The following is a 24043-nucleotide window of genomic DNA, read 5'->3' as shown; positions in this document are numbered from 1 at the left end:
AACAACTTGCAATCATAAGTGACAGAGTTAATTTCGGGTAAAATCAATGAGAATGGGGTATTGCGATAGCATAAAAAATTAACCCGTAAAAACAACGTTTTTCACTATAAATCCTTTATATGCGTGGCGGCTAGAGTCCTCTCGTCCTCTGGCTTGAGATGGCTGCCACCTATGGGTCAGATGATTGCCTGCCACCATTAAGCAATGTGTAATTAAATATTTTAAAAAATGTTTCCTAAAAAGTGTAAAAATTTGGAAAAAAAATTTCACGAAAATTGTCACGCACAACGAGTCTGTGTGCAAAATGTCAGCTCGATTGGATCACGGGAAGTGGGTTAAAAAACGACCGAAAAGTTTGCACGGTCGTAAGCGCGCAAGCAAGCAAGCAAGTGAACTTAACATAAAGGATTTAAAAATGAGATGTGATGGAGCAAATCTGAGATCAGATTTGGAATCGGCACCCTGAAATTAGTCTAGAACAGCTGCTAAAGTCCAGGCCAGAAAAACATGTTTTGTTTTTGTTGACCAGTGTCCACACACACACACGCACGTGTATCGCTGCAACATCGTGTAACGGCATTTGCATTAAATTTCGATGTAAAGCTTCTTTCGTGACTGCAGGGATTCATCTTCTTGGTTCTTTCAGTAAAGTCATCATGTAGAAGGGAAGTAATAAAATATTAAAAATAAAACATAATAAAATACAATTCTCACGACGTTTCGGCCACAACGCAAGCAGCCGTCAAATAATAAAATAATAAAAATAAAACATAATAAAATAATTCTCACGACGTTTCGGCCACAACGCAAGCAGCCGTCCTCAGGTGAAGAACAGGTCTGTCGGGAAGACAGAGTCTGAATGAAACACCTCCAGGCTTGGAGCGTATATTTAAGCTGAGACATGTTGGTGGTGAGAGAGAGATCAGCGCCATCGGCTACGGGGTGCGGAGAAGAACCTGAATAAAAGACAAGCGTAGACCAGCAGTGCTTGACGGAGTCTTTTATTACAATAGAAACAGCTGTAGTAACAGTGATGGTGAATGATGATGATGATGGTGGTGACGGTGATGACGGTGATGGGCCATCACGTGAGTGGGTGCAGCAGCAGCAGCAGCAGCAGCTGCAGCTGCTGCACCAGCAGCAGCTGCAGGAGCAGCTGCAGGAGCAGCAGCAGGCCGAGTGGCCCTCACGTAGACGTTGGAGGCGGAGTGCTCCACCAGATAGTCGCTCCCCTTCTCCGCGTAGTCGGCCCGTGTCATCCACCCCTCACCACCCCCACGCTCACCCCCACACTCACCCCCACGCTCACCCCCACCACGCTCACCCCCACCACGCTCACCCCCACCACGCTCACCCCCACGCTCACCACCCCCACCACGCTCACCCCACGTGGAGTGAGCCACGGCCCAGTCACGTGCTCCCAGCCAGGCGCTCAGCGCCGGCTCAGAGGCAACTCTCACCTAGAGGGGGGAGGGGGGAGGGGGAGGGGGGGGGGAGGGGGGGAGGGGAGGGGGGGAGGGGGAGAGGGAGGGGGAGAGGGAGGGGGATGGGGGAGAGGGGGGGGAGGGGGGGAGGGGAGGGGGGAGAGGGAGGAGAGGGGAGGGAGGGAGGAAAGGGAGGGGAGGGGGGAGAGGGAGGGGGGGGGGGAGGGGGGTGAGGGAGGGGGGAGAGGGAGGTGGGATCAGTGGTTGTGTAGATGGTGGAGTTTAGGGTGGAGTAGATGGTGGACTAGGGGGTGGAGTAGATGGTGGACTAGAGGGTGGACTAGGGGGTGGACTCGGCGTGGAGTAGAAGGTGGAGTAGATGGACTAGATGGTGGACTAGATGGTGGACTAGGGGTGGACTCACGCTGAAGGTGGAGTTGAACGGGCGCGTGGCGACCATCTCACGCTGGAGTCGCTCGCAGAGTCCCGGGTACTGAGCGTTGCCTCCAGTGAGGATCACGTTCTGTGCCAGGGCAAGTTGCTCTTCACTGGTGAACCTGGAACACTCACACACAGTCACTCACTCAGTCACTCACTCAGTCACTCGCTCACTCAGTCACTCACTCAGTCAGTCACTCACTCAGTCACTCACTCACTCAGTCAGTCACTCACTCACTCAGTCACTCACTCCAAGACTCACTCAGTCACTAACTCACTCACTCAGTCACTCACTCACTCACTCAGTCATTCAGTCACTCACTCAGTCACTCACTCAGTCACTCACTCAGTCACTCACTCACTCACTCACTCAGTCACTCACTCAGTCACTCACTCAAAGACTCACTCACTTAGTCACTCACTCAGTCATTCAGTCACTCACGCAGAGACTCACTCACTCAGTCACTCACTCAGTCATTCAGTCACTCAGTCAGTCACTCACTCAGTCACTCACTCAGTCACTCACTCAGTCAGTCAGTCACTCAGTCAGTCAGTCACTCACTCAGTCAATCACTCACTCACTCAGTCACTCACTCACTCAGTCACTCAGTCAGTCACTCACTCACTGACTCACTGACTGAGTGAGGATCACGTTCTGTGCCAGGGCAAGTTGCTCCTCACTGGTGAACCTGGAACACAGAGTCACTCACTCACTCAGTCACTCACTCAGTCATTCACTCACTCACTCACTCACTCACTCACTCAGTCAGTCACTCACTCAGAGACTCACTCACTCAGTCATTCACTCACTCAGTCATTCAGTCACTCACTCACTCACTCAGTCAGTCACTCACTCACTCAGAGACTCACTCACTCAGTCATTCACTCACTCAGTCATTCAGTCACTCACTCACTCAGTCACTCACTCACTCACTCACTCAGTCACTCACTCACTCAGTCACTCACTCACTCACTCAGTCACTCACTCAGTCACTCACTCAGTCACTCACTCACTCAGTCAGTCACTCACTCACTCAGAGACTCACTCACTCAGTCATTCAGTCACTCACTCACTCAGTCACTAACTCACTCAGTCACTCACTCAGTCACTCACTCAGTCACTCACTCAGTCACTCACTCACTGACTGACTGAGTGACTGACTGAGTGACTGACTGATTGACTGAGTGACTGACTGAGTCAGTGACTGAGTGACTGACTGAGTGAGTGACTGAGTGACTGACTGAGTGACTGACTGAGTGACTGACTGACTCAGTGAGTGAGTGACTGAGTGAGTGAGTGACTGACTGAGTAAGTGAGTGACTGAGTGAGTGAGTGACTGACTGAGTAAGTGAGTGACTGACTGAGTGACTGACTAACTGACTGAGTGACTGACTAACTGACTGAGTGACTGAGTGACTGACTGACTGATTGACTGACTGCGTGACTGACTGAGTAACTGACTGACTGAGTGACTGACTGACTAACTGACCGACTAATTAACTGACTGAGTGACTGACTGACCGACTAACTAACTGACTGAGTGACTGACCGACTAACTGACTAACTGAGTGACTGACTAACTGACTGAATAACTGACTGAATAACTGACTGACTTAGTGACTGAGTGAGTGACTGAGTGACTAACTAACTGACTAACTGACTGAGTGAGTGACTGAGTGACTAACTAACTGACTAACTGACTGAGTGAGTGACTGAGTGACTGACTAACTGACTGACTGAGTGACTGACTAACTGACTGACTGAGTGACTAACTGACTGAGTAACTAACTAACTGACTAACTGACTAACTAACTGACTAACTGACTAACTAATTAACTGACTGACTAACTGACTGACCGACTGACCGACTCAGCACGAACGCCACCGTCTCCGCCAGTCCGGCGCTCTCCTCCCCGATGAGCGACGGCTGGAAGAGCAGCTCAGCGGCGCGCACTCGCTCCAGCCCCACGTGCATCTGGTACAGCTCCGCCAGACGCGCCAGCTGCTGCGGCTGCTGCTGCTGCTGGTGCATGTGTGTGTGTCAGTGTGTGTGAGTGAGACCCATAGACTCATCACACAGCAGAGACCCATAGACTCATCACACAGCAGAGACCCACAGACTCATCACACAGCAGAGACCCACAGACTCATCACACAGCAGAGACCCACAGACTCATCACAGAGACCCACAGACTCACACAGAGACCCACAGACTCACACAGAGACCCACAGACTCATCACACAGAGACCCACAGACTCACACAGAGACCCACAGACTCATCACTCAGAGACCCACAGACTCATCACACAGAGACCCATAGACTCATCACACAGAGACCCATAGACTCATCACACAGAGACCCACAGACTCACACAGAGACCCACAGACTCATCACACAGAGACCCACAGACTCACACAGAGACCCACAGACTCATCACTCAGAGACCCACAGACTCATCACACAGAGACCCATAGACTCATCACACAGAGACCCATAGACTCATCACACAGAGACCCACAGACTCACACAGAGACCCACAGACTCACACAGAGACCCACATACTCATCACACAGAGACCCATAGACTCATCACAGAGACCCATAGACTCATCACACAGAGACCCATAGACTCATCACACAGAGACCCATAGACTCATCACAGAGACCCACATACTCATCACACAGAGACCCATAGACTCATCACAGAGACCCATAGACTCATCACACAGAGACCCACAGACTCACACAGAGACCCACAGACTCACACAGAGACCCATACTCACACAGAGACCCACAGACTCACACAGAGACCCACAGACTCACACAGAGCCATAGACTCACACAGAGACCCATAGACTCACACAGAGACCCACAGACTCACACAGAGACCCATAGAGTCACACAGAGACCCACAGACTCACACAGAGACCCACAGACTCACACAGAGACCCATAGACTCACACAGAGACCCATAGACTCACACAGAGACCCACAGACTCACACAGAGACCCACAGACTCACACAGAGCCATAGACTCACACAGAAACCCATAGACTCACACAGAGACCCACAGACTCACACAGAGACCCATAGAGTCACACAGAGACCCACAGACTCACACAGAGACCCACAGACTCACACAGAGACCCATAGACTCACACAGAGACCCACAGACTCACACAGAGACCCACAGACTCACACAGAGCCATAGACTCACACAGAGACCCATAGACTCACACAGAGACCCACAGACTCACACAGAGACCCATAGAGTCACACAGAGACCCACAGACTCACACAGAGACCCACAGACTCACACAGAGACCCATCGACTCACACAGAGACCCACAGACTCACACAGAGACCCACAGACTCACACAGAGCCATAGACTCACACAGAGACCCATAGACTCATACAGAGACCCACAGACTCACACAGAGACCCATAGAGTCACATAGAGACCCATAGAGTCACATAGAGACCCACAGACTCACCACAGAGACCCACAGACTCACATAGAGACCCATAGAGTCACATAGAGACCCACAGACTCACCACAGAGACCCACAGACTCACATAGAGACCCATAGAGTCACATAGAGACCCACAGACTCATCACAGAGACCCACAGACTCACACAGAGAGCCATATACTCACACAGAGAGCCACAGACTCACACAGAGACCCATAGACTCACATAGAGACCCATAGAGTCACATAGAGACCCACAGACTCATCACAGAGACCCATAGAGTCACATAGAGACCCACAGACTCACACAGAGACCCATAGACTCACACAGAGACCCATAGAGTCACATAGAGACCCATAGAGTCACATAGAGACCCACAGACTCATCACAGAGACCCATAGACTCACACAGAGACCCATAGAGTCACATAGAGACCCACAGACTCACACAGAGACCCATAGACTCACACAGAGACCCATAGAGTCACATAGAGACCCATAGAGTCACATAGAGACCCACAGACTCATCACAGAGACCCACAGACTCACATAGAGACCCATAGACTCACACAGAGACCCATAGAGTCACATAGAGACCCACAGACTCATCACAGAGACCCATAGACTCACACAGAGACCCACAGACTCACACAGAGACCCACAGACTCATCACAGAGACCCATAGACTCACACAGAGACCCACAGACTCATCACAGAGACCCACAGACTCACACAGAGACCCATAGACTCACACAGAGACCCATAGAGTCACATAGAGACCCACAGACTCATCACAGAGACCCATAGACTCACACAGAGACCCACAGACTCATCACAGAAACCCACAGACTCACATAGAGACCCACAGACTCACACAGAGACCCATAGACTCACACAGAGACCCACAGACTCACACAGAGACCCACAGACTCATCACAGAAACCCACAGACTCACATAGAGACCCACAGACTCATCACAGAGACCCATAGACTCACACAGAGACCCACAGACTCACACAGAGACCCACAGACTCATCACAGAAACCCACAGACTCATCACAGAGACCCACAGACTCATCACAGAGACCCACAGACTCATCACAGAGACCCACAGACTCATACAGAGACCCACAGACTCATCACAGAAACCCACAGACTCACATAGAGACCCACAGACTCACACAGAGACCCATAGACTCACACAGAGACCCACAGACTCACACAGAGACCCACAGACTCATCACAGAAACCCACAGACTCACATAGAGACCCACAGACTCATCACAGAGACCCATAGACTCACACAGAGACCCACAGACTCACACAGAGACCCACAGACTCATCACAGAAACCCACAGACTCATCACAGAGACCCACAGACTCATCACAGAGACCCACAGACTCATCACAGAGACCCACAGACTCACACAGAGACCCACAGACTCATCACAGAAACCCACAGACTCACATAGAGACCCATAGAGTCACAGAGACCCACAGACTCACACAGAGACCCACAGACTCACACAGAGACCCATAGACTCACACAGAGCCATAGAGTCACATAGAGACCCATAGACTCACACAGAGACCCATAGAGTCACATAGAGACCCACAGACTCACACAGAGACCCACAGACTCACACAGAGACCCACAGACTCACACAGAGACCCACAGACTCACACAGAGACCCACAGACTCACACAGAGACCCACAGACTCACACAGAGACCCACAGACTCACACAGAGACCCACAGACTCACACAGAGACCCACAGACTCACACAGAGACCCACAGACTCACACAGAGACCCACAGACTCACACAGAGACCCACAGACTCACACAGAGACCCACAGACTCACACAGAGACCCACAGACTCACACAGAGACCCACAGACTCACACAGAGACCCACAGACTCACACAGAGACCCACAGACTCACACAGAGACCCACAGACTCACACAGAGACCCACAGACTCACACAGAGACCCACAGACTCACACAGAGACCCACAGACTCACACAGAGACCCACAGACTCACACAGAGACCCACAGACTCACACAGAGACCCACAGACTCACACAGAGACCCACAGACTCACACAGAGACCCACAGACTCACACAGAGACCCACAGACTCATCACAGAGACCCACAGACTCACACAGAGACCCACAGACTCACACAGAGACCCACAGACTCACACAGAGACCCACAGACTCATCACAGAGACCCACAGACTCATCACAGAGACCCACAGACTCACACAGAGACCCACAGACTCACACAGAGACCCACAGACTCACACAGAGACCCACAGACTCATCACAGACACCCACAGACTCACACAGAGACCCACAGACTCACACAGAGACCCACAGACTCACACAGAGACCCACAGACTCACACAGAGACCCACAGACTCACACAGAGACCCACAGACTCACATAGAGACCCACAGAGTCACCTGCATGGGGCTGGGAAACTTTTCTGGCTCTGGCTCCTGGTCGGCCATCAGCTGCTCCAAGTCACTCAGCTCCTGTGAGCCACCAACATCATCCTCATCAACATCACCATCATCATCACCATCATCAACATCACCAACATCATTATCAACATCATCATGAACATCACCATGAACACCATCATCACCACCATCACCACCACCACCACCATGAACACCACCATCATCACCATCATCAACATCACCAACATCATTATCAACATCATCATGAACATCACCATGAACACCATCATCACCACCATCACCACCACCACCACCATGAACACCACCATCATCACCATCATCATCACCACCACCACCACCACTATGAACACCACCATTACCATCAGCACTCCCATCGTCGTCATCACTCGCCGCTCACCACTCGCTCACCACTCGCTGCTGACTCACCACTCACTCACCACTCACTCAACACTCACCACTCGTTCACTTGCTCAATCACTCACAACTCACTCACCACTCACTCACCACTCGCTCACCGCTCACCACTCGCTCACTCGCTCAATCACTCACCACTCACTCACCACTCACTCACTCACCACTCACTCACTCGCTCACCACTCGCTCACCACTCGCTGCTGACTCACCACTCACTCACCACTCACTCAACACTCACCACTCGTTCACTTGCTCAATCACTCACAACTCACTCACCACTCACTCACCACTCGCTCACCGCTCACCACTCGCTCACTCGCTCAATCACTCACCACTCGCTCACTCGCTCAATCACTCACCACTCACTCACCACTCACTCACCAACCACTCACTCACTCGCTCAATCACTCACCACTCGCTCACTCGCTCAATCACTCACCACTCACTCACCACTCACTCACTCACCACTCACTCACTCGCTCACTCGCTCAATCACTCGCTCAATCACTCACCACTCGCTCACTCGCTCAATCACTCACCACTCACTCACCACTCACTCACTCACCACTCACTCACTCGCTCAATCACTCACCACTCACTCACTCGCTCAATCACTCACCACTCGCTCACTCGCTCAATCACTCACCACTCACTCACTCGCTCAATCACTCACCACTCGCTCACTCGCTCAATCACTCACCACTCACTCACCACTCACTCACTCACCACTCACTCACTCGCTCAATCACTCACTCGCTCAATCACTCACCACTCACTCACTCGCTCAATCACTCACCACTCGCTCACTCGCTCAATCACTCACCACTCACTCACCACTCACTCACTCACCACTCACTCACTCGCTCAATCACTCACCACTCACTCACTCGCTCAATCACTCACCACTCGCTCACTCGCTCAATCACTCACCACTCACTCACTCACCACTCACTCACTCGCTCAATCACTCACCACTCGCTCACTCGCTCAATCACTCACCACTCACTCACCACTCACTCACTCACTCACCACTCGCCGCTCACCTCATCCGAGTCGTCGTCATCGTCGTCATCGTCGTCGTCATCGTCGTCTTCCTCCTCCTCCTCCTCCTTGCAGCTCGACCTCTGACCCCCGGCTGACCGGGCGACGTCACGTGACCCCATGGGGCAGATGGGGGGGGGGGGGCGGGGGGGGATCCGGTGAGATCCGGCGAGTGTGAGCATCACCATCATCACCACCACGTCATCATCGTCACCATCGTCACCACTACCACCACACCATCATCATCACCATCATCACCACCACGTCATCATCGTCACCATCGTCACCACTACCACCACACCATCATCATCACCATCATCACCACCACGTCATCATCGTTCATCATCGTCACCACTACCACCACACCATCATCATCACATCACCACCACCGTCACCGCCACCGTCACCGCCACCGTCACCGCCACCGCCACCGTCACCGCCACCGTCACCACCACCATCACCAACATCATCGTCACCATCACCGTCACCACCACCGCCACTGCCACCACCGTCACCACCACCATCACCAATATCATCATCACCACCACTACCATCACCATCACCACCACCATCACCACCATCATCATCATCACAACCATCATCACCACCACCACCACCGCCAACATCCCCACTCACTCGACACGACGTCGATGTCCGGCTCCGCACCACCACCGCCACCACCACCACCACCGCCACCACCACCACCACCGCCACCACCACCACCACCGCGTGCGAGCTCCGCGATGCTGGCGTGCAGCCGAGCGACGGCGCTGCGCAGATCCAGCGCCGACTCCATCTTCATCTCCCGCAGCCCTCGCACGAAGCGCTCCTCCTCACCGCTCGCACGCAGCGCCTGGGGGGCAGCAGGAGGGGCAGCAGGAGGGGAAGTAGGGGCAGCAGGAGGGGCAGCAGTAGGGGCAGCAGGAGGGGCAGCAGGAGGGGCAGCAGGAGGGGCAGGGTTAAAGGTCAGAATGTTTTTCAATGGTGAACAACTTTTTGAATTTCCACCCAAGGTTCCCACATGGACACCTACCCACACCCCCACACCCCCCCCCCACACACCCCCCCCCCACACCCCCCACACACCCCACACACACCCCACACACACCCCACACACACCCCACACACCCCCCTACACACCCCACACACACCCCCACACACACCTCCACACACACCCCCACACACACCTCCACACACACCCCACACACACACCCCACACACACCCCACACACCCCCCTACACACCCCCCACACACCCCCCCCACACACACACCCCCCACACACACCCCACACACACACCCCACACACACACCCCCCACACACACCCCCCACACACACCCCCCACACACACCCCCCACACACACACACACACCCCCCACACACACACACCCCACACACACACCCCCCACACACACACCCCCCACACACACACCCCCCACACACACACCCCCCACACACACACCCCCCACACACACACCCCCCACACACACACCCCCCACACACACACCCCCCACACACACACCCCCCACACACACACCCCCCACACACCCCCCACACACACACCCCCCACACACACACCCCCCACACACACACCCCCCACACACACACCCCCCACACACACACCCCCCACACACACACCCCCCACACACACACCCCACACACACACACACCCCCCACACACACCCCACACACACCCCACACACACCCCCCACACACACACCCCCCACACACACCCCCCACACACACACCCCCCACACACACCCCCCACACACACACCCCCCACACACACACCCCCCACACACACACCCCCCACACACACACCCCCCACACACACACCCCCCACACACACACCCCCCACACACACACCCCCCACACACACACCCCCCACACACACACCCCCCACACACACACCCCCCACACACACACCCCCCACACACAACCCCCACACACACCCCCCACTACACACACCCCACACACCCCCACACACACCATCCACACACACCCCCCCACCCACCTGCACAGCCATCAGCCTCTCCAGCCTCTGCTGTAGCAGCTGCAGTCTCCCTGCGGCACCACCGCCACCACCGCCACCACCACCGCCACCACCACCACCACCGCCACCACCTCTCCTCCTCTTCCTCCTATGGCTCCTCTCCAGCAGCAGCAGTCGTCGCCGCTGCTGCTGCTGCAGCTGCTGCTGCTGCTGCTGCTGCAGCCCCACCGTGCCGGCTGCCACTGCTGCGGCTGCTGCTGCTGTTGCTGCTGCAGCTGCGGCTGCTGCTGCTGCACGGCCCGGCACCGGCAGCTGGTAGCGGCGCACCTGGGCGTGGTAGTAGTCAGGGGAGCGCCAACGCTCCAACTCTGTCGTGGTGGGGAGGGGAGAGGGGTGGGTGGGTGGGTGGGGAGAGGGGTGGGTGGGGAGAGGGGTGGGTGGGTGGGGAGGGGAGAGGGGTGGGTGGGGGGGAGTGGGGAGGGCGGTGGGTGGGGAGAGGGGTGGGTGGGTGGGTTGGGTGGGGAGAGGGGTGGGTGGGTGGGTGGGGAGAGGGGTGGGTGGGTGGGGAGAGGGGTGGGTGGGTGGGGAGAGGGGTGGGTGGGTGGGTGGGGAGAGGGGTGGGTGGGTGGGGAGAGGGGTGGGTGGGTGGGGAGAGGGGTGGGTGGGTTGGGTGGGTTGGGTGGGTGAGTGGGTGGGTGGGGAGAGGGGTGGGTGGGTGGGGAGAGGGGTGGTTGGGTGGGTGGGGAGAGGGGTGGTTGAGTGGGTGGGGAGAGAGGTGGGTTGCGTGGGTGGTAGCGGAGAGGGGTGGGTGGGTGGGTTGGGTGGGTTGGGTGGGTGGTTGGATGGGTGAGTAGGTGGGGAGAGGGGTGGGTGGGGAGAGGGGTGGGTGGGTGGGTGGGGAGAGGGGTGGGTGGGGTGGGTGGGTGGGTGGGAGAGTGGTAGGGAAGAGGGGCAGGCGGGTAGGCGTGTGAGTGGTGGTGCTAGAGGCTTCACCACTCCCCCCCCTCGCCGCTCACCCTCGGCGTAGTCGAGCGCCACGTAGCCGTGTCGGTGCAGCAGCTCCTCGGCGCGGCTGAGCGTGTTTGCCGCCAGCAGGCCGGGGTACTTGAGCTGCAGCAGGCGCTGCAGGTAGGCGGCGGAGTGGGCGCCACCCACGTTGATGCGCTTGCAGCGGCGAGCGTCCAGCCTGCGGGGGAGACACGGAGGAGGAGGAGACACGGGCAGATACAGGCGCACGCACGCGCTCCACAAACGCTACAACACACACACCACACATGTTACACACCACACACACACGCTACACTACACCACACACACACGTTACACTACACCACACACACACACGTTACACTACACCACACACACACACGTTACACTACACCACACACACACGTTACACTACACCACACACACACACACACGTTACACTACACACACCACACATGTTACACTACACGTCACACACACGCTACACCACACACACACGTTACACTGCACACGTTACACTACACACCACACACACACGTTACACTACACACCACACACCCCACACACCACACACACCCCACACCACACGCTACACCACACCACACCACACACACACACGTTACACTACACACACACACCACACACACTACACCACACACCACACACACACGTTACACTACATACACACACCACACACACACACTTTACACTACACACACTACACACACACACCACACACCACACTACATCACACACCACCACACACACCACACACGTTACACACACCACACCACACACACCACACACCACACACCCCACACACCACACCACACCACACACACACCACACCACACACCGCCCACCGTCCGTTGAGCACTGGCAGCACGTGGGTGCTGTGGTATCCGGCCGAGACGACCAGGGCGCTAGCAGCGCCGCTTGCTAGCGCGGGCACCTCGCGCTGGCAGCTGAACAGGGCGTCAACGCCCAGACACAGCCGCGGCACGGAGTAGCACTCGAACAGCAGCTCCGACATGAGGGCGCGGGAGCACGCCGGGTTACACAGCGGCTCGGTTAGCACCACGCTGTGATCTACCCTACCCTGTGTCACACACACACAGGGTTAGACACAGTGTTACACACACACACACAGGGTCACACACACACAGTGTGTCACAGGCAGGGTTACACACACACACAGGGTTACACACACAGGGTTAGACACATACAGGGTCACACACACACAGTGTCACAAACACAGTGTTACACACACAGTGTGTCACAGGCAGGGTTACACACACAGGGTTACACACACACAGTGTCACACACACAGTGTCACACACACAGTGTGACACACACAGTGTGACACACACACAGTGTGACACACACACAGTGTGACACACACACAGTGTCACACACACACAGTGTGACACACACACAGTGTGACACACACACAGTGTGACACACACACAGTGTGACACACACACAGTGTTACACAGGGGCTCGGTGAGCACCACGCTGTGATCCACCCTGCCCTGTGTCACACACACACACACAGTGTCACACACACACACAGTGTCACACACACACACAGTGTCACACACACACACACACAGGCAGGGACACACAGCCAGACACATACACACACACACACGAGTGAGTGAGTGGGTGAACGAGCGAGCGAGTGGGCGAGCGAGTGGGTGAGCGAGTGAGTGAGTGGGTGAACGAGCGAGCGGGCGAGCGAGAGGGTGGGTGAGCGAGTGAGTGGGTGGGTGAGCGAGCGAGTGGGTGAACGAGCGGGTTGGTGAATGAGCGAGTGGGTGGGTGAATGAGCGAGTGGGAGAGCAAGTGGGTGGGTGGGTGGGTAAGCAGGCGAGTGGGTGGGTGAGCGAGCGAGTGGGTGAACGAGCGATTGGGTGGTTGAATGAGCGAGTGTGTGAGCAGGCGGGCAAGCGGATAAGTGACCGAACGAGTGAGCGAGCGGGTGAGTGACCGAGCAAGCGAGTGGGTGAGTGAGCGAGCGATTGGGCCAGTGAGCGAGCGAGTTACCGAGCCAGCGAGTGGGTGAGTGAGCGGGCGGGCGAGTGACTGAGCGAGCGAGTGGGTGAGCGAGCGAGCGGGTGAGCGAGTGAGCGAGCGGGTGAGCGAGCGAGTGGGTGAGTGAGCGGGCGAGCGGGCGAGTGACTGAGCGAGCGAGTGGATGAGTGAGCGGGCGAGTGGGTGAGTGAGTGAGCGAGCGAGTGGGTGAGTGACCGAGTGAGCGAGTGGGTGAGTGAGCGGGCAAGTGACCAAGCCAGCGAGTGATTGAGCGAGCTACTGGGTCAAGGAGTGAGCGAGCGGGCGAGCCAGCGAGTGGGTGAGTGAGTGAGCGGGCGAGTGACTGAGCGAGTGGGTGAGCGAGTGAGCGAGCGGAGTGAGCGAGTGGGGGAGCGTTCCCGTGCCTCTGACTGGACCCCCAGGCGTAGGAACACGTGGTCGAAGATCTGCTCCTGCACCTCGAAGTTGACCACCACGTTGCGGTCGAACTGCGTCTTGAGGAGCCAGCGCACCACCTCAATGTTGCTGATGTCGTTCCCGACCTGGGGCAGGGGCAGAGGGGCAGGGGGGCAGGGGGGGGGACAGGGGGGCAGGAGGGGGATTTGAGAGTAGCGCTCCCGTGTCTACCACCCCGTGTCTCTCCCCCACCCCTCTCACACACCACCACCACCCCACAAATACAACTCCACACACACACCACACACACACCACCACACACACACCACCCCACACACACCACCCCACACACACACACCACCACCCCACCACCCACACACCACCACCACAACATACACCACCACCACCCCACACACCACCACCACCCACACACCACCACCACAACAATACACACCACTACCACCCACACACCACCACCACAACAATACTCACCACCACCACCACCCCCCCACCCACCACCACAACAATACTCACCACCACCACCACCCCCCCACCCACCACACCACCGCACACACACTACCCCCACCACCCCACACACACCACCCCACACACACCACCCCCACCCCACACACACTACCCCCACCACCCCACACACACCACCCCACACCCACCCCCCCCACCCCCTACCTGCGTGTCCCAGTCCCCGGCCTTGCTGCGCTGGCCCCTGTTCTTGGCCACGACGTTTTTGAACGCGAGTCGCGGCCCCGCCTCGCACGACCACCCGGCGCGGCATCGGAACGAGCCGTTGTCGATGACGATCGCCGGTGGCGCCGCCTCCTCCGCCGTGGCGAGAGGCCCCGAGCCCCAGGGGGCCACCCCCACGGGGTCGGGGCGGCAGCGCGCCGAGTCGCCGGAGAAGAAGCTGAGGGACGAGGCCGTAGCAGCCTCAAGACGCGAAGACATGGGCGCAGCCATGACACCGGAAATGGGACGCGCGGCGTCACGCCCGCTTACAAACAAGCGTCATCGCCACGCCCACTTACAAGCCACGCCCACCCACCATGTGTCCTGAACAACAACAAGCCCTATTGCATCCGGCCTTTTGGGCCACGCCTTTATGCAAATTAACATCAGGCGGACGTGACGTCACCTCCGCCATATTGGCTAAGGGGACTTCAAACGGAAGGCGGAGAGTGGTGGTGGGGAGGCAGACGTCATCAACCGCCGTCGGTGTGACGTCGTCACGCACGCTGAGGGTGACGTCGTCACGCACACGCGCTTCCGGAGAGTGACGTCGTCACGCACACGCGCTTCCGGAGGGTGACGTCATCACGCAAGTAACGCGCGGGAGGGAGAGGGTGGGAGGGGCAGCAGGGGGAGGGGCCAGGAGGGGGAGGGGCCAGGAGGGGGATGGTCGGAGGGGGAGGGGCAGCAGGAGGGGAATGGGTGGCGGCGGCGGCATGACGTCACCACGCTCGTAACGCGCGCGCCGACGTCATCGCGCTCCGTGCGTGATGACGTCCCCACGCACGTGACCACCCTCCCCCTCCCAGAGGTGCGGCGGCCCCCCTCCTCGTCACCCAGAAGAAGTTCAACAAACTGACGAGGTGAGGGGAGTGGTGGTGAGGTGGTGAGGGGAGTGGTGAGGAGGTGGTGAGGGGAGTGGTGGTGAGGTGGTGAGGGGAGTGGTGGTGAGGTGGTGAGGGGAGTGGTGGTGAGGTGAGGGGAGTGAGACGAGTGGTGAGGGGTGAGGGAGTGGTGGTGGACGAGGTGAGGGAAGTGAGGAGAGTGGTGGTGAGGGGAGTGGTGGTGAGGGGAGTGAGGGGAGTGGTGGTGAGGTGGTGAGGGGAGTGGTGAGGAGGTGGTGAGGGGAGTGGTGGTGAGGTGGTGAGGGGAGTGGTGGTGAGGTGGTGAGGGGAGTGGTGGTGAGGTGAGGGGAGTGAGACGAGTGGTGAGGGGTGAGGGAGTGGTGGTGGACGAGGTGAGGGAAGTGAGGAGAGTGGTGGTGAGGGGAGTGGTGGTGAGGGGAGTGAGGGGAGTGGTGGTGAGGTGGTGAGGGGAGTGGTGAGGAGGTGGTGAGGGGAGTGGTGAGGAGGTGGTGAGGGGAGTGGTGAGGAGGTGGTGAGGGGAGTGGTGGTGAGGGGAGTGGTGGTGAGATGAGGGGAGTGAGACGAGTGGTGAGGGGTGAGGGAGTGGTGGTGGACGAGGTGAGGGAAGTGAGGGGAGTGGTGGTGAGGGGAGTGAGGGGAGTGGTGAGGAGGTGAGGGGAGTGGTGGTGAGGGGTGGTGGAGTGGTGAGGGGTGAGACGAGTGGTGAGGAGGTGAGGGGAGTGAGCGGAGTGAGAGGTGAGGGGAGTGGTGGTGAGGGGTGGTGGAGTGGTGAGGGGTGAGACGAGTGGTGAGGAGGTGAGGGGAGTGGTGGTGAGGGGTGGTGGGGTGGTGAGGGGTGGTGGAGTGGTGAGGGGTGAGACGAGTGGTGAGGAGGTGAGGGGAGTGAGCGGAGTGAGGGGTGAGGGGAGTGGTGACGAGGTGAGGGGAGTGGTGGTGAGGTGGTGAGGGGAGTGGTGAGGAGGTGGTGAGGGGAGTGGTGAGGAGGTGGTGAGGGGGTGTGGTGGTGAGGGGAGTGGTGAGGAGTTGAGGGGAGTGAGACGAGTGGTGAGGTGAGGGGTGAGGTGAGGGGTGGTGGACGGAGTGAAGGGAGTGGTGGTGAGGGGAGTGGTGGTGAGGGGAGTGGTGGACGAGGTGAGAGGAGTGGTGGACGAGGTGAGGGGAGTGGAGGAGGGGAGTGGTGGACGAGGTGAGGGGAGTGAGGGGGAGTGGTGAGGGGAGTGGTGGAGGTGAGGGGAGTGGTGGACGAGGTGAGGGGAGTGGTGGAGGTGAGGGGAGTGAGGGGAGTGGTGAGGGGAGTGGTGGAGGTGAGGGGAGTGGAGGAGGTGAGGGGAGTGAGGGGAGTGGTGAGGGGAGTGGTGGAGGTGAGGGGAGTGGTGGAGGTGAGGGGAGTGGTGGAGGTGAGGGGAGTGAGGGGAGTGGTGAGGGGAGTGGTGGAGGTGAGGGGAGTGGTGGAGGTGAGGGGAGTGAGGGGAGTGAGGGGAGTGGTGAGGGGAGTGGTGAGGGGAGTGGAGGAGGTGAGGGGAGTGGTGGACGAGGTGAGGGGAGTGGTGGAGGTGAGGGGAGTGAGGGGAGTGGTGAGGGGAGTGAGGGGAGTGGTGGAGGTGAGGGGAGTGGTGGAGGTGAGGGGAGTGGTGGAGGTGAGGGGAGTGGTGGAGGTGAGGGGAGTGGTGGAGGTGAGGGGAGTGGAGGAGGTGAGGGGAGTGGTGAGGGGAGTGGTGGAGGTGAGGGGAGTGGAGGAGGTGAGGGGGTGGTGAGGGGAGTGGTGGAGGTGAGGGGAGTGGTGTGGGAGGTGAGGGGAGTGGTGGAGGTGAGGGGAGTGAGGGGAGTGGTGAGGGGAGTGGTGGAGGTGAGGGCAGTGAGGGGAGTGGTGAGGGGAGTGGTGAGGGGAGTGGTGGAGGTGAGGGGAGTGGTGGACGAGGTGAGGGGAGTGGTGGGACGAGGTGAGGGGAGTGGTGGACGAGGTGAGGGGAGTGGTGGACGAGGTGAGGGGAGTGGTGGACGAGGTGAGGGGAGTGGTGGAGGTGAGGGGATTGGTGGAGGTGAGGGGGTGTGGTGGACGAGGTGAGGGGAGTGGTGGAAGTGAGGGGAGTGGAGGAGGTGAGGGGAGTGGTGGGAGTGGTGAGGGGAGTGGTGAGGGGAGTGGGTGAGGGGAGTGGTGAGGGGAGTGGTGTGGGGTGTGGTGAGGGGAGTGGTGAGGGGAGTGGTGGGGTGGTGAGGTGGGGGAGTGGAGGACGAGGTGAGGGGAGTGGTGAGGGGAGTAGAGGGGTGAGGGGAGTGTGGTGAGGAGGTGGTGAGGGGAGTGGTGAGGAGGTGGTGAGGGGGAGTGGTGGTGAGGGGAGTGGTGAGGGGTGGTGAGGGGAGTGGAGTGGTGGTGAGACGAGTGGTGAGGTGAGGGGAGTGAGACGAGTGGTGAGGTGAGGAGTGAGGGGTGTGGTGAGGGGAGTGGTGGGAGGTGACGGGAGTGGTGAGGTGAGGGGTGGTGGAGTGGTGAGGGGAGTGTCGGGAGTGGTGAGGAGGGGTGAGGGGTGAACGAGTGGTGAGGGGGTGAGGGGTGTGGAGGAGGTGAGGGGAGTGGTGGAGGTGAGGGGAGTGGTGAGGGGAGTGGTGGAGGTGAGGGGAGTGAGGGGAGTGGTGGAGGTGAGGGGAGTGAGGGGAGTGGTGAGGGGAGTGGAGGAGGTGAGGGGAGTGGTGGACGAGATGAGGGGAGTGAGGGGAGTGGTGAGGGGAGTGGTGGACGAGGTGAGGGGGAGTGAGGGGAGTGGTGGAGGTGAGGGGAGTGGAGGACGAGGTGAGGGGGAGTGAGGGGAGTGGTGGAGGTGAGGGGAGTGGTGGAGAGGTGAGGGGAGTGGTGGAGGTGAGGGGAGTGGAGGTGGTGAGGGGAGTGAGGGGAGTGGTGAGGGGAGTGGTGAGGAGGTGACGGGAGTGGTGAGGAGGTGAGGGGTGGTGGAGTGGTGAGGGGAGTGTCGGGAGTGGTGAGGAGGGGTGAGGGGTGAAACGAGTGGTGAGGGGTGAGGGGAGTGGAGGAGGTGAGGGGAGTGGTGGAGGTGAGGGGAGTGAGGGAGTGGTGGAGGTGAGGGGAGTGAGGGGAGTGGTGAGGGGAGTGGAGGGAGGTGAGGGGGAGTGGTGGACGAGGTGAGGGGAGTGAGGGGAGTGGTGAGGGGAGTGGTGGACGAGGTGAGGGGAGTGAGGGGAGTGGTGGAGGTGAGGGGAGTGGAGGACGAGGTGAGGGGAGTGAGGGGAGTGGTGGAGGTGAGGGGAGTGGAGGACGAGGTGAGGGGAGTGAGGGGAGTGGTGGAGGTGAGGGGAGTGGAGGACGAGGTGAGGGCAGTGGTGGAGGTGAGGGGGAGTGGAGGAGGTGAGGGGAGTGAGGGGAGGTGAGGGGAGGTGAGGGGAGTGAGGGGAGTGGTGAGGGGAGTGGTGAGGGGAGTGGTGGAGGTGAGGGGAGTGGAGGACGAGGTGAGGGGAGTGGTGAGGGAGTAGAGGGGTGAGGGGAGTGTGGTGAGGGGTGAGGGGAGTGGTGAGGAGGTGGTGAGGGGAGTGGTGAGGAGGTGGTGAGGGGAGTGGTGGTGAGGGGAGTGTGTGAGGAGGTGGTGAGGGGAGTGGAGTGGTGGTGAGACGAGTGGTGAGGTGAGGGGAGTGAGACGAGTGGTGAGGTGAGGAGTGAGGGGAGTGGTGAGGAGGTGACGGGAGTGGTGAGGAGGTGAGGGGTGGTGGAGTGGTGAGGGGAGTGTCGGGAGTGGTGAGGAGGGGGGAGTGGTGAGGAGGGGTGAGGGGTGAAACGAGTGGTGAGGGGTGAGGGGAGTGGTGGACGAGGTGAGGGGAGTGAGGGGAGTGGTGAGGGGAGTGAGGGGAGTGGTGGAGGTGAGGGGAGTGGTGGAGGTGAGGGGAGTGGTGGAGGTGAGGGGAGTGAGGGGAGTGGTGGAGGTGAGGGGAGTGGTGGAGGTGAGGGGAGTGGTGGAGGTGAGGGGAGTGGTGGAGGTGAGGGGAGTGGAGGAGGTGAGGGGAGTGGTGGAGGTGAGGGGAGTGAGGGGAGTGGTGAGGGGAGTGGTGGAGGTGAGGGGAGTGGAGGAGGTGAGGGGAGTGGTGAGGGGAGTGGTGGAGGTGAGGGGAGTGAGGGGAGTGGTGAGGGGAGTGGTGGAGGTGAGGGGAGTGAGGGGAGTGGTGAGGGGAGTGGTGGAGGTGAGGGGAGTGGTGGAGGTGAGGGGGAGTGGTGGAGGTGAGGGGAGTGGTGGAGGTGAGGGGAGTGGTGAGGGGAGTGAGGGGAGTGGTGAGGGGAGTGGTGGGAGGTGAGGGGGAGTGGTGGAGGTGGTGGGAGTGGTGGAGGTGAGGGGAGTGGTGGGACGAGGTGAGGGGAGTGGTGGACGAGGTGAGGGGAGTGGTGGAGGTGAGGGGAGTGGTGGACGAGGTGAGGGGAGTGGTGGACGAGGTGAGGGGAGTGGTGGAGTGAGGGGAGTGGAGGAGGTGAGGGGTGAGTGAGGGGAGTGGTGAGGGGAGTGGTGGAGGTGAGGGGAGTGGAGGAGGTGAGGGGAGTGGTGAGGGGAGTGGTGGAGGTGAGGGGGAGTGGTGAGGGGAGTGGTGAGGGGAGTGGTGGAGGTGAGGGGAGTGGAGGACGAGGTGAGGGGAGTGGTGAGGGGAGTAGAGGGGTGAGGGGAGTGTGGTGAGGGGTGAGGTGGTGGTGAGGGGAGTGGTGAGGAGTGGTGGTGAGGGGAGTGAGTGGTGGTGAGGGGAGTGGTGAGGAGGGTGGTGAGGGGAGTGGAGTGTGGTGGTGAGACGAGTGGTGAGGTGAGGGGAGTGAGACGAGTGGTGAGGTGAGGGAGTGAGGGGAGTGGTGAGGGGAGTGGGTGGTGGAGGTGACGGGAGTGGTGAGGAGGTGAGGGGTGGTGGAGTGGTGAGGGGAGTGTCGGGAGTGGTGAGGAGGGGTGAGGGGTGAAACGAGTGGTGAGGGGTGAGGGGAGTGGAGGAGGTGAGGGGAGTGGTGGAGGTGAGGGGAGTGAGGGGAGTGGTGGAGGTGAGGGGAGTGAGGGGAGTGGTGAGGGGAGTGGAGGAGGTGAGGGGAGTGGTGGACGAGGTGAGGGGAGTGAGGGGAGTGGTGGACGAGGTGAGGGGAGTGAGGGGAGTGGTGGACGAGGTGAGGGGAGTGAGGGGAGTGGTGAGGGGAGTGGTGAGGGGAGTGGTGGAGGTGAGGGGAGTGGAGGACGAGGTGAGGGGAGTGGTGGAGGTGAGGGGAGTGAGGGGAGGTGAGGGGAGTGAGGGGAGGTGAGGGGAGGTGAGGGGAGTGGTGAGGGGAGTGGTGGAGGTGAGGGGAGTGGAGGACGAGGTGAGGGGAGTGGTGGAGGTGAGGGGAGTGAGGGGAGTGAGGGGAGGTGAGGGGAGTGAGGGGAGTGGTGAGGGGAGTGAGGGGAGTGGTGAGGGGAGTGGTGGAGGTGAGGGGAGTGGAGGACGAGGTGAGGGAGTGGTGGAGGTGAGGGGGGAGTGAGGGGAGTGAGGGGAGGTGAGGGGAGTGAGGGGAGTGGTGAGGGGAGTGAGGGGAGTGGTGAGGGGAGTGGTGGAGGTGAGGGGAGTGGAGGACGAGGTGAGGGGAGTGGTGAGGGGAGTAGAGGGGTGAGGGGAGTGTGGTGAGGGGTGGTGAGGGGAGTGGTGGTGAGGGGAGTGGAGTGGTGGTGAGACGAGTGGTGAGGTGAGGGGAGTGAGACGAGTGGTGAGGTGAGGAGTGAGGGGAGTGGTGAGGAGGTGACGGGAGTGGTGAGGAGGTGAGGGGTGGTGGAGTGGTGAGGGGAGTGTCGGGAGTGGTGAGGAGGGGTGAGGGGGTGAAACGAGTGGTGAGGGGTGAGGGGAGTGGTGGAGGTGAGGGGGGTGAGGGGAGTGGTGGACGAGGTGAGGAGAGTGAGGGGAGTGGAGGAGTGAGGGGAGTGGTGGACGAGGTGAGGGGAGTGGTGGACGCGGTGAGGGGTGGGGGGAGTGGTGGACGAGGTGAGGAGAGTGAGGGGAGTGGTGAGGGGAGTGGTGGACGAGGTGAGGGGAGTGAGGGGAGTGGAGGAGTGAGGGGAAGTGGGGGACGAGGTGAGGGGAGTGGGGACGAGGTGAGGGGAGTGGGGACGAGGTGAGGGGGAGTGGGGACGAGGTGAGGGGAGTGGGGACGAGGTGAGGGGAAGTGGGGGACGAGGTGAGGGGAGTGGGGACGAGGTGAGGGGAGTGGGGACGAGGTGAGGGGAGTGGGGACGAGGTGAGGGGTGGGGGGAGTGGTGGACGAGGTGAGGGGAGTGGGGGACGAGGTGAGGGGAGTGGGGACGAGGTGAGGGGAGTGGGGACGAGGTGAGGGGAGTGGGGACGAGGTGAGGGGAGTGGGGACGAGGTGAGGGGAGTGGGGGACGAGGTGAGGGGAGTGGGGACGAGGTGAGGGGAGTGGGGACGAGGTGAGGGGAGTGGGGACGAGGTGAGGGGTGGGGGGAGTGGTGGACGAGGTGAGGGGAGTGGGGGACGAGGTGAGGGGAGTGGGGGACGAGGTGAGGGGAGTGGGGACGAGGTGAGGGGAAGTGGGGACGAGGTGAGGGAGTGGGGACGAGGTGAGGGGAGTGGGGGACGAGGTGAGGGGAGTGGGGACGAGGTGAGGGGGAGTGGGGGACGAGGTGAGGGGAGTGGGGACGAGGTGAGGGGTGGGGGGGAGTGGTGGACGAGGTGAGGGGAGTGGGGGACGAGGTGAGGGGAGTGGGGACGAGGTGAGGGGAGTGGGGGGAGTGGAGGACGAGGTGAGGGGAAGTGGGGACGAGGTGAGGGGTGGGGGGAGTGGGGACGAGGAGGTGAGGGGAGTGGGGACGAGGTGAGGGGAGTGGGGGAGGAAGGGAAAGGTTGAGCCTGAGGAGGATGATTAGGTGGTGGTGGTGGATGAGGAGGTGGTGGTGGTGGTGGTGGATGATGATGATAATGAGGTGGTGGTGGTGGATGTTGAGGTGGTGGTGGATGTTGAGGTGGTGGTGGATGTTGAGGTGGTGGTGGATGTTGAGGTGGTGGTGGATGAGGTGGTGGTGGATGAGGTGGTGGTGGTGGATGATGAGGTGGATGTTGATGAGGTGGTGGTCACCTCGCTGCGAGCTGGCCACGGATTTGCTTCATCCTCGCCTAGGCCTCAAGGCAACACACAGACAAAGGTCCCCCCGTGTAGCCTCTAGCAGGGTGTAGGGGCAAGTGCTGTGAGTAGCAGCAGTGCCATATAGACACACAGACAAAGGTCCCCCGTGTAGCCTTAACAGACTGCAGGGGCAAGTGCTGTTAGCGAGCAGCACCTACCTATGAAGGCTACTGGCACACGAGGGTGGTGCGTGGCCAGCACCACGCCCGACCGCCTTTGTCTCCCCAGTGGCGATGTTTACCACACTGCACCAGGTACTCATTTGAGGTTGAGTCGACCTAGGGGAGGCCCAGGACCGGTGTTGGGCGTGAGCGGGAATCGAACTCGGGTCGCCGGGTTCTTAGCTCCAAACGCACAGACACACACACACACACAGTCACACACAGACACACTTACACACACTGACAGACACAACAACACAACCGCCATTCGCCACTAAGTGGCTGGTGACGTCACCATGACGCTTGTGCCAGGCCATGTGCACCTTGAGGCCACGTGAAGTGTCGAACGCCCGCTGGCAGGAGGTCACGGGGCAGACCCAGCAGGTGCCACGGGTCGACTGACTGAGATGACCGAGATGACTGGCTGATGCACCACCTGTACCCCCCCCCACTGTGC

The 24043-nt window shown here is 59.7% G+C and overlaps 2 protein-coding genes across 3 annotated transcripts in view; one reads left to right on the top strand and one right to left on the bottom strand.

Annotated features, from left to right (window-relative positions):
- Nucleotides 1-998: 998 nt before the first annotated feature.
- On the bottom strand, nucleotides 999-15741 carry ACTR5 (actin related protein 5). Its single transcript, XM_078883365.1, has 11 exons — nucleotides 15377-15741; nucleotides 14698-14835; nucleotides 13123-13358; nucleotides 12289-12458; nucleotides 11294-11640; nucleotides 9917-10133; nucleotides 9283-9374; nucleotides 7805-7876; nucleotides 3729-3886; nucleotides 1849-1981; nucleotides 999-1460 (listed from the first exon to the last, which is right to left on the bottom strand). The coding sequence occupies exons 1-11, from the start codon at nucleotides 15662-15664 to the stop codon at nucleotides 1005-1007; spliced, it is 2307 nt and encodes a 768-aa protein (XP_078739491.1). The 5' UTR covers nucleotides 15665-15741; the 3' UTR covers nucleotides 999-1004.
- A 359-nt stretch (nucleotides 15742-16100) lies between these two features.
- The window catches only part of LOC144952898 (pleckstrin homology domain-containing family F member 2-like), a 95922-nt gene continuing 87979 nt past the window's right edge, over nucleotides 16101-24043 (top strand). For both annotated transcript variants that reach the window (XM_078883377.1, XM_078883378.1), the window contains exon 1: nucleotides 16101-16296. The gene's annotated coding sequence lies outside the window, so the exon portion shown is untranslated. The remainder of the gene's footprint in view (nucleotides 16297-24043) is intronic.

This window comes from Lampetra fluviatilis, chromosome 70 (genome assembly GCF_964198595.1).
Source record: "Lampetra fluviatilis chromosome 70, kcLamFluv1.1, whole genome shotgun sequence".
In the NCBI taxonomy this organism is placed as follows: domain Eukaryota; kingdom Metazoa; phylum Chordata; class Hyperoartia; order Petromyzontiformes; family Petromyzontidae; genus Lampetra; species Lampetra fluviatilis.
The sequence above is the reverse complement of the archived record's forward strand: the minus strand, read 5'-3'. Positions and strand labels throughout refer to the sequence as shown.

What these genes read in the sequence shown, in the direction of transcription:
- ACTR5 (XM_078883365.1), bottom strand. Translation starts at nt 15,664, where the DNA reads ATGGCTGCGCCCATGTCTTCGCGTCTTGAGGCTGCTACGGCCTCGTCC. An exon ending in CTGCCAGTGCTCAACGGACG is followed by an intron (nt 12,459 to 13,122) that starts GTGGGCGGTGTG and finishes TCTCCCCCGCAG; the next exon opens with GCTGGACGCTCGCCGCTGCA. An exon ending in GGACATCGACGTCGTGTCGA is followed by an intron (nt 9,375 to 9,916) that starts GTGAGTGGGGAT and finishes TCGCCCGGTCAG; the next exon opens with CCGGGGGTCAGAGGTCGAGC.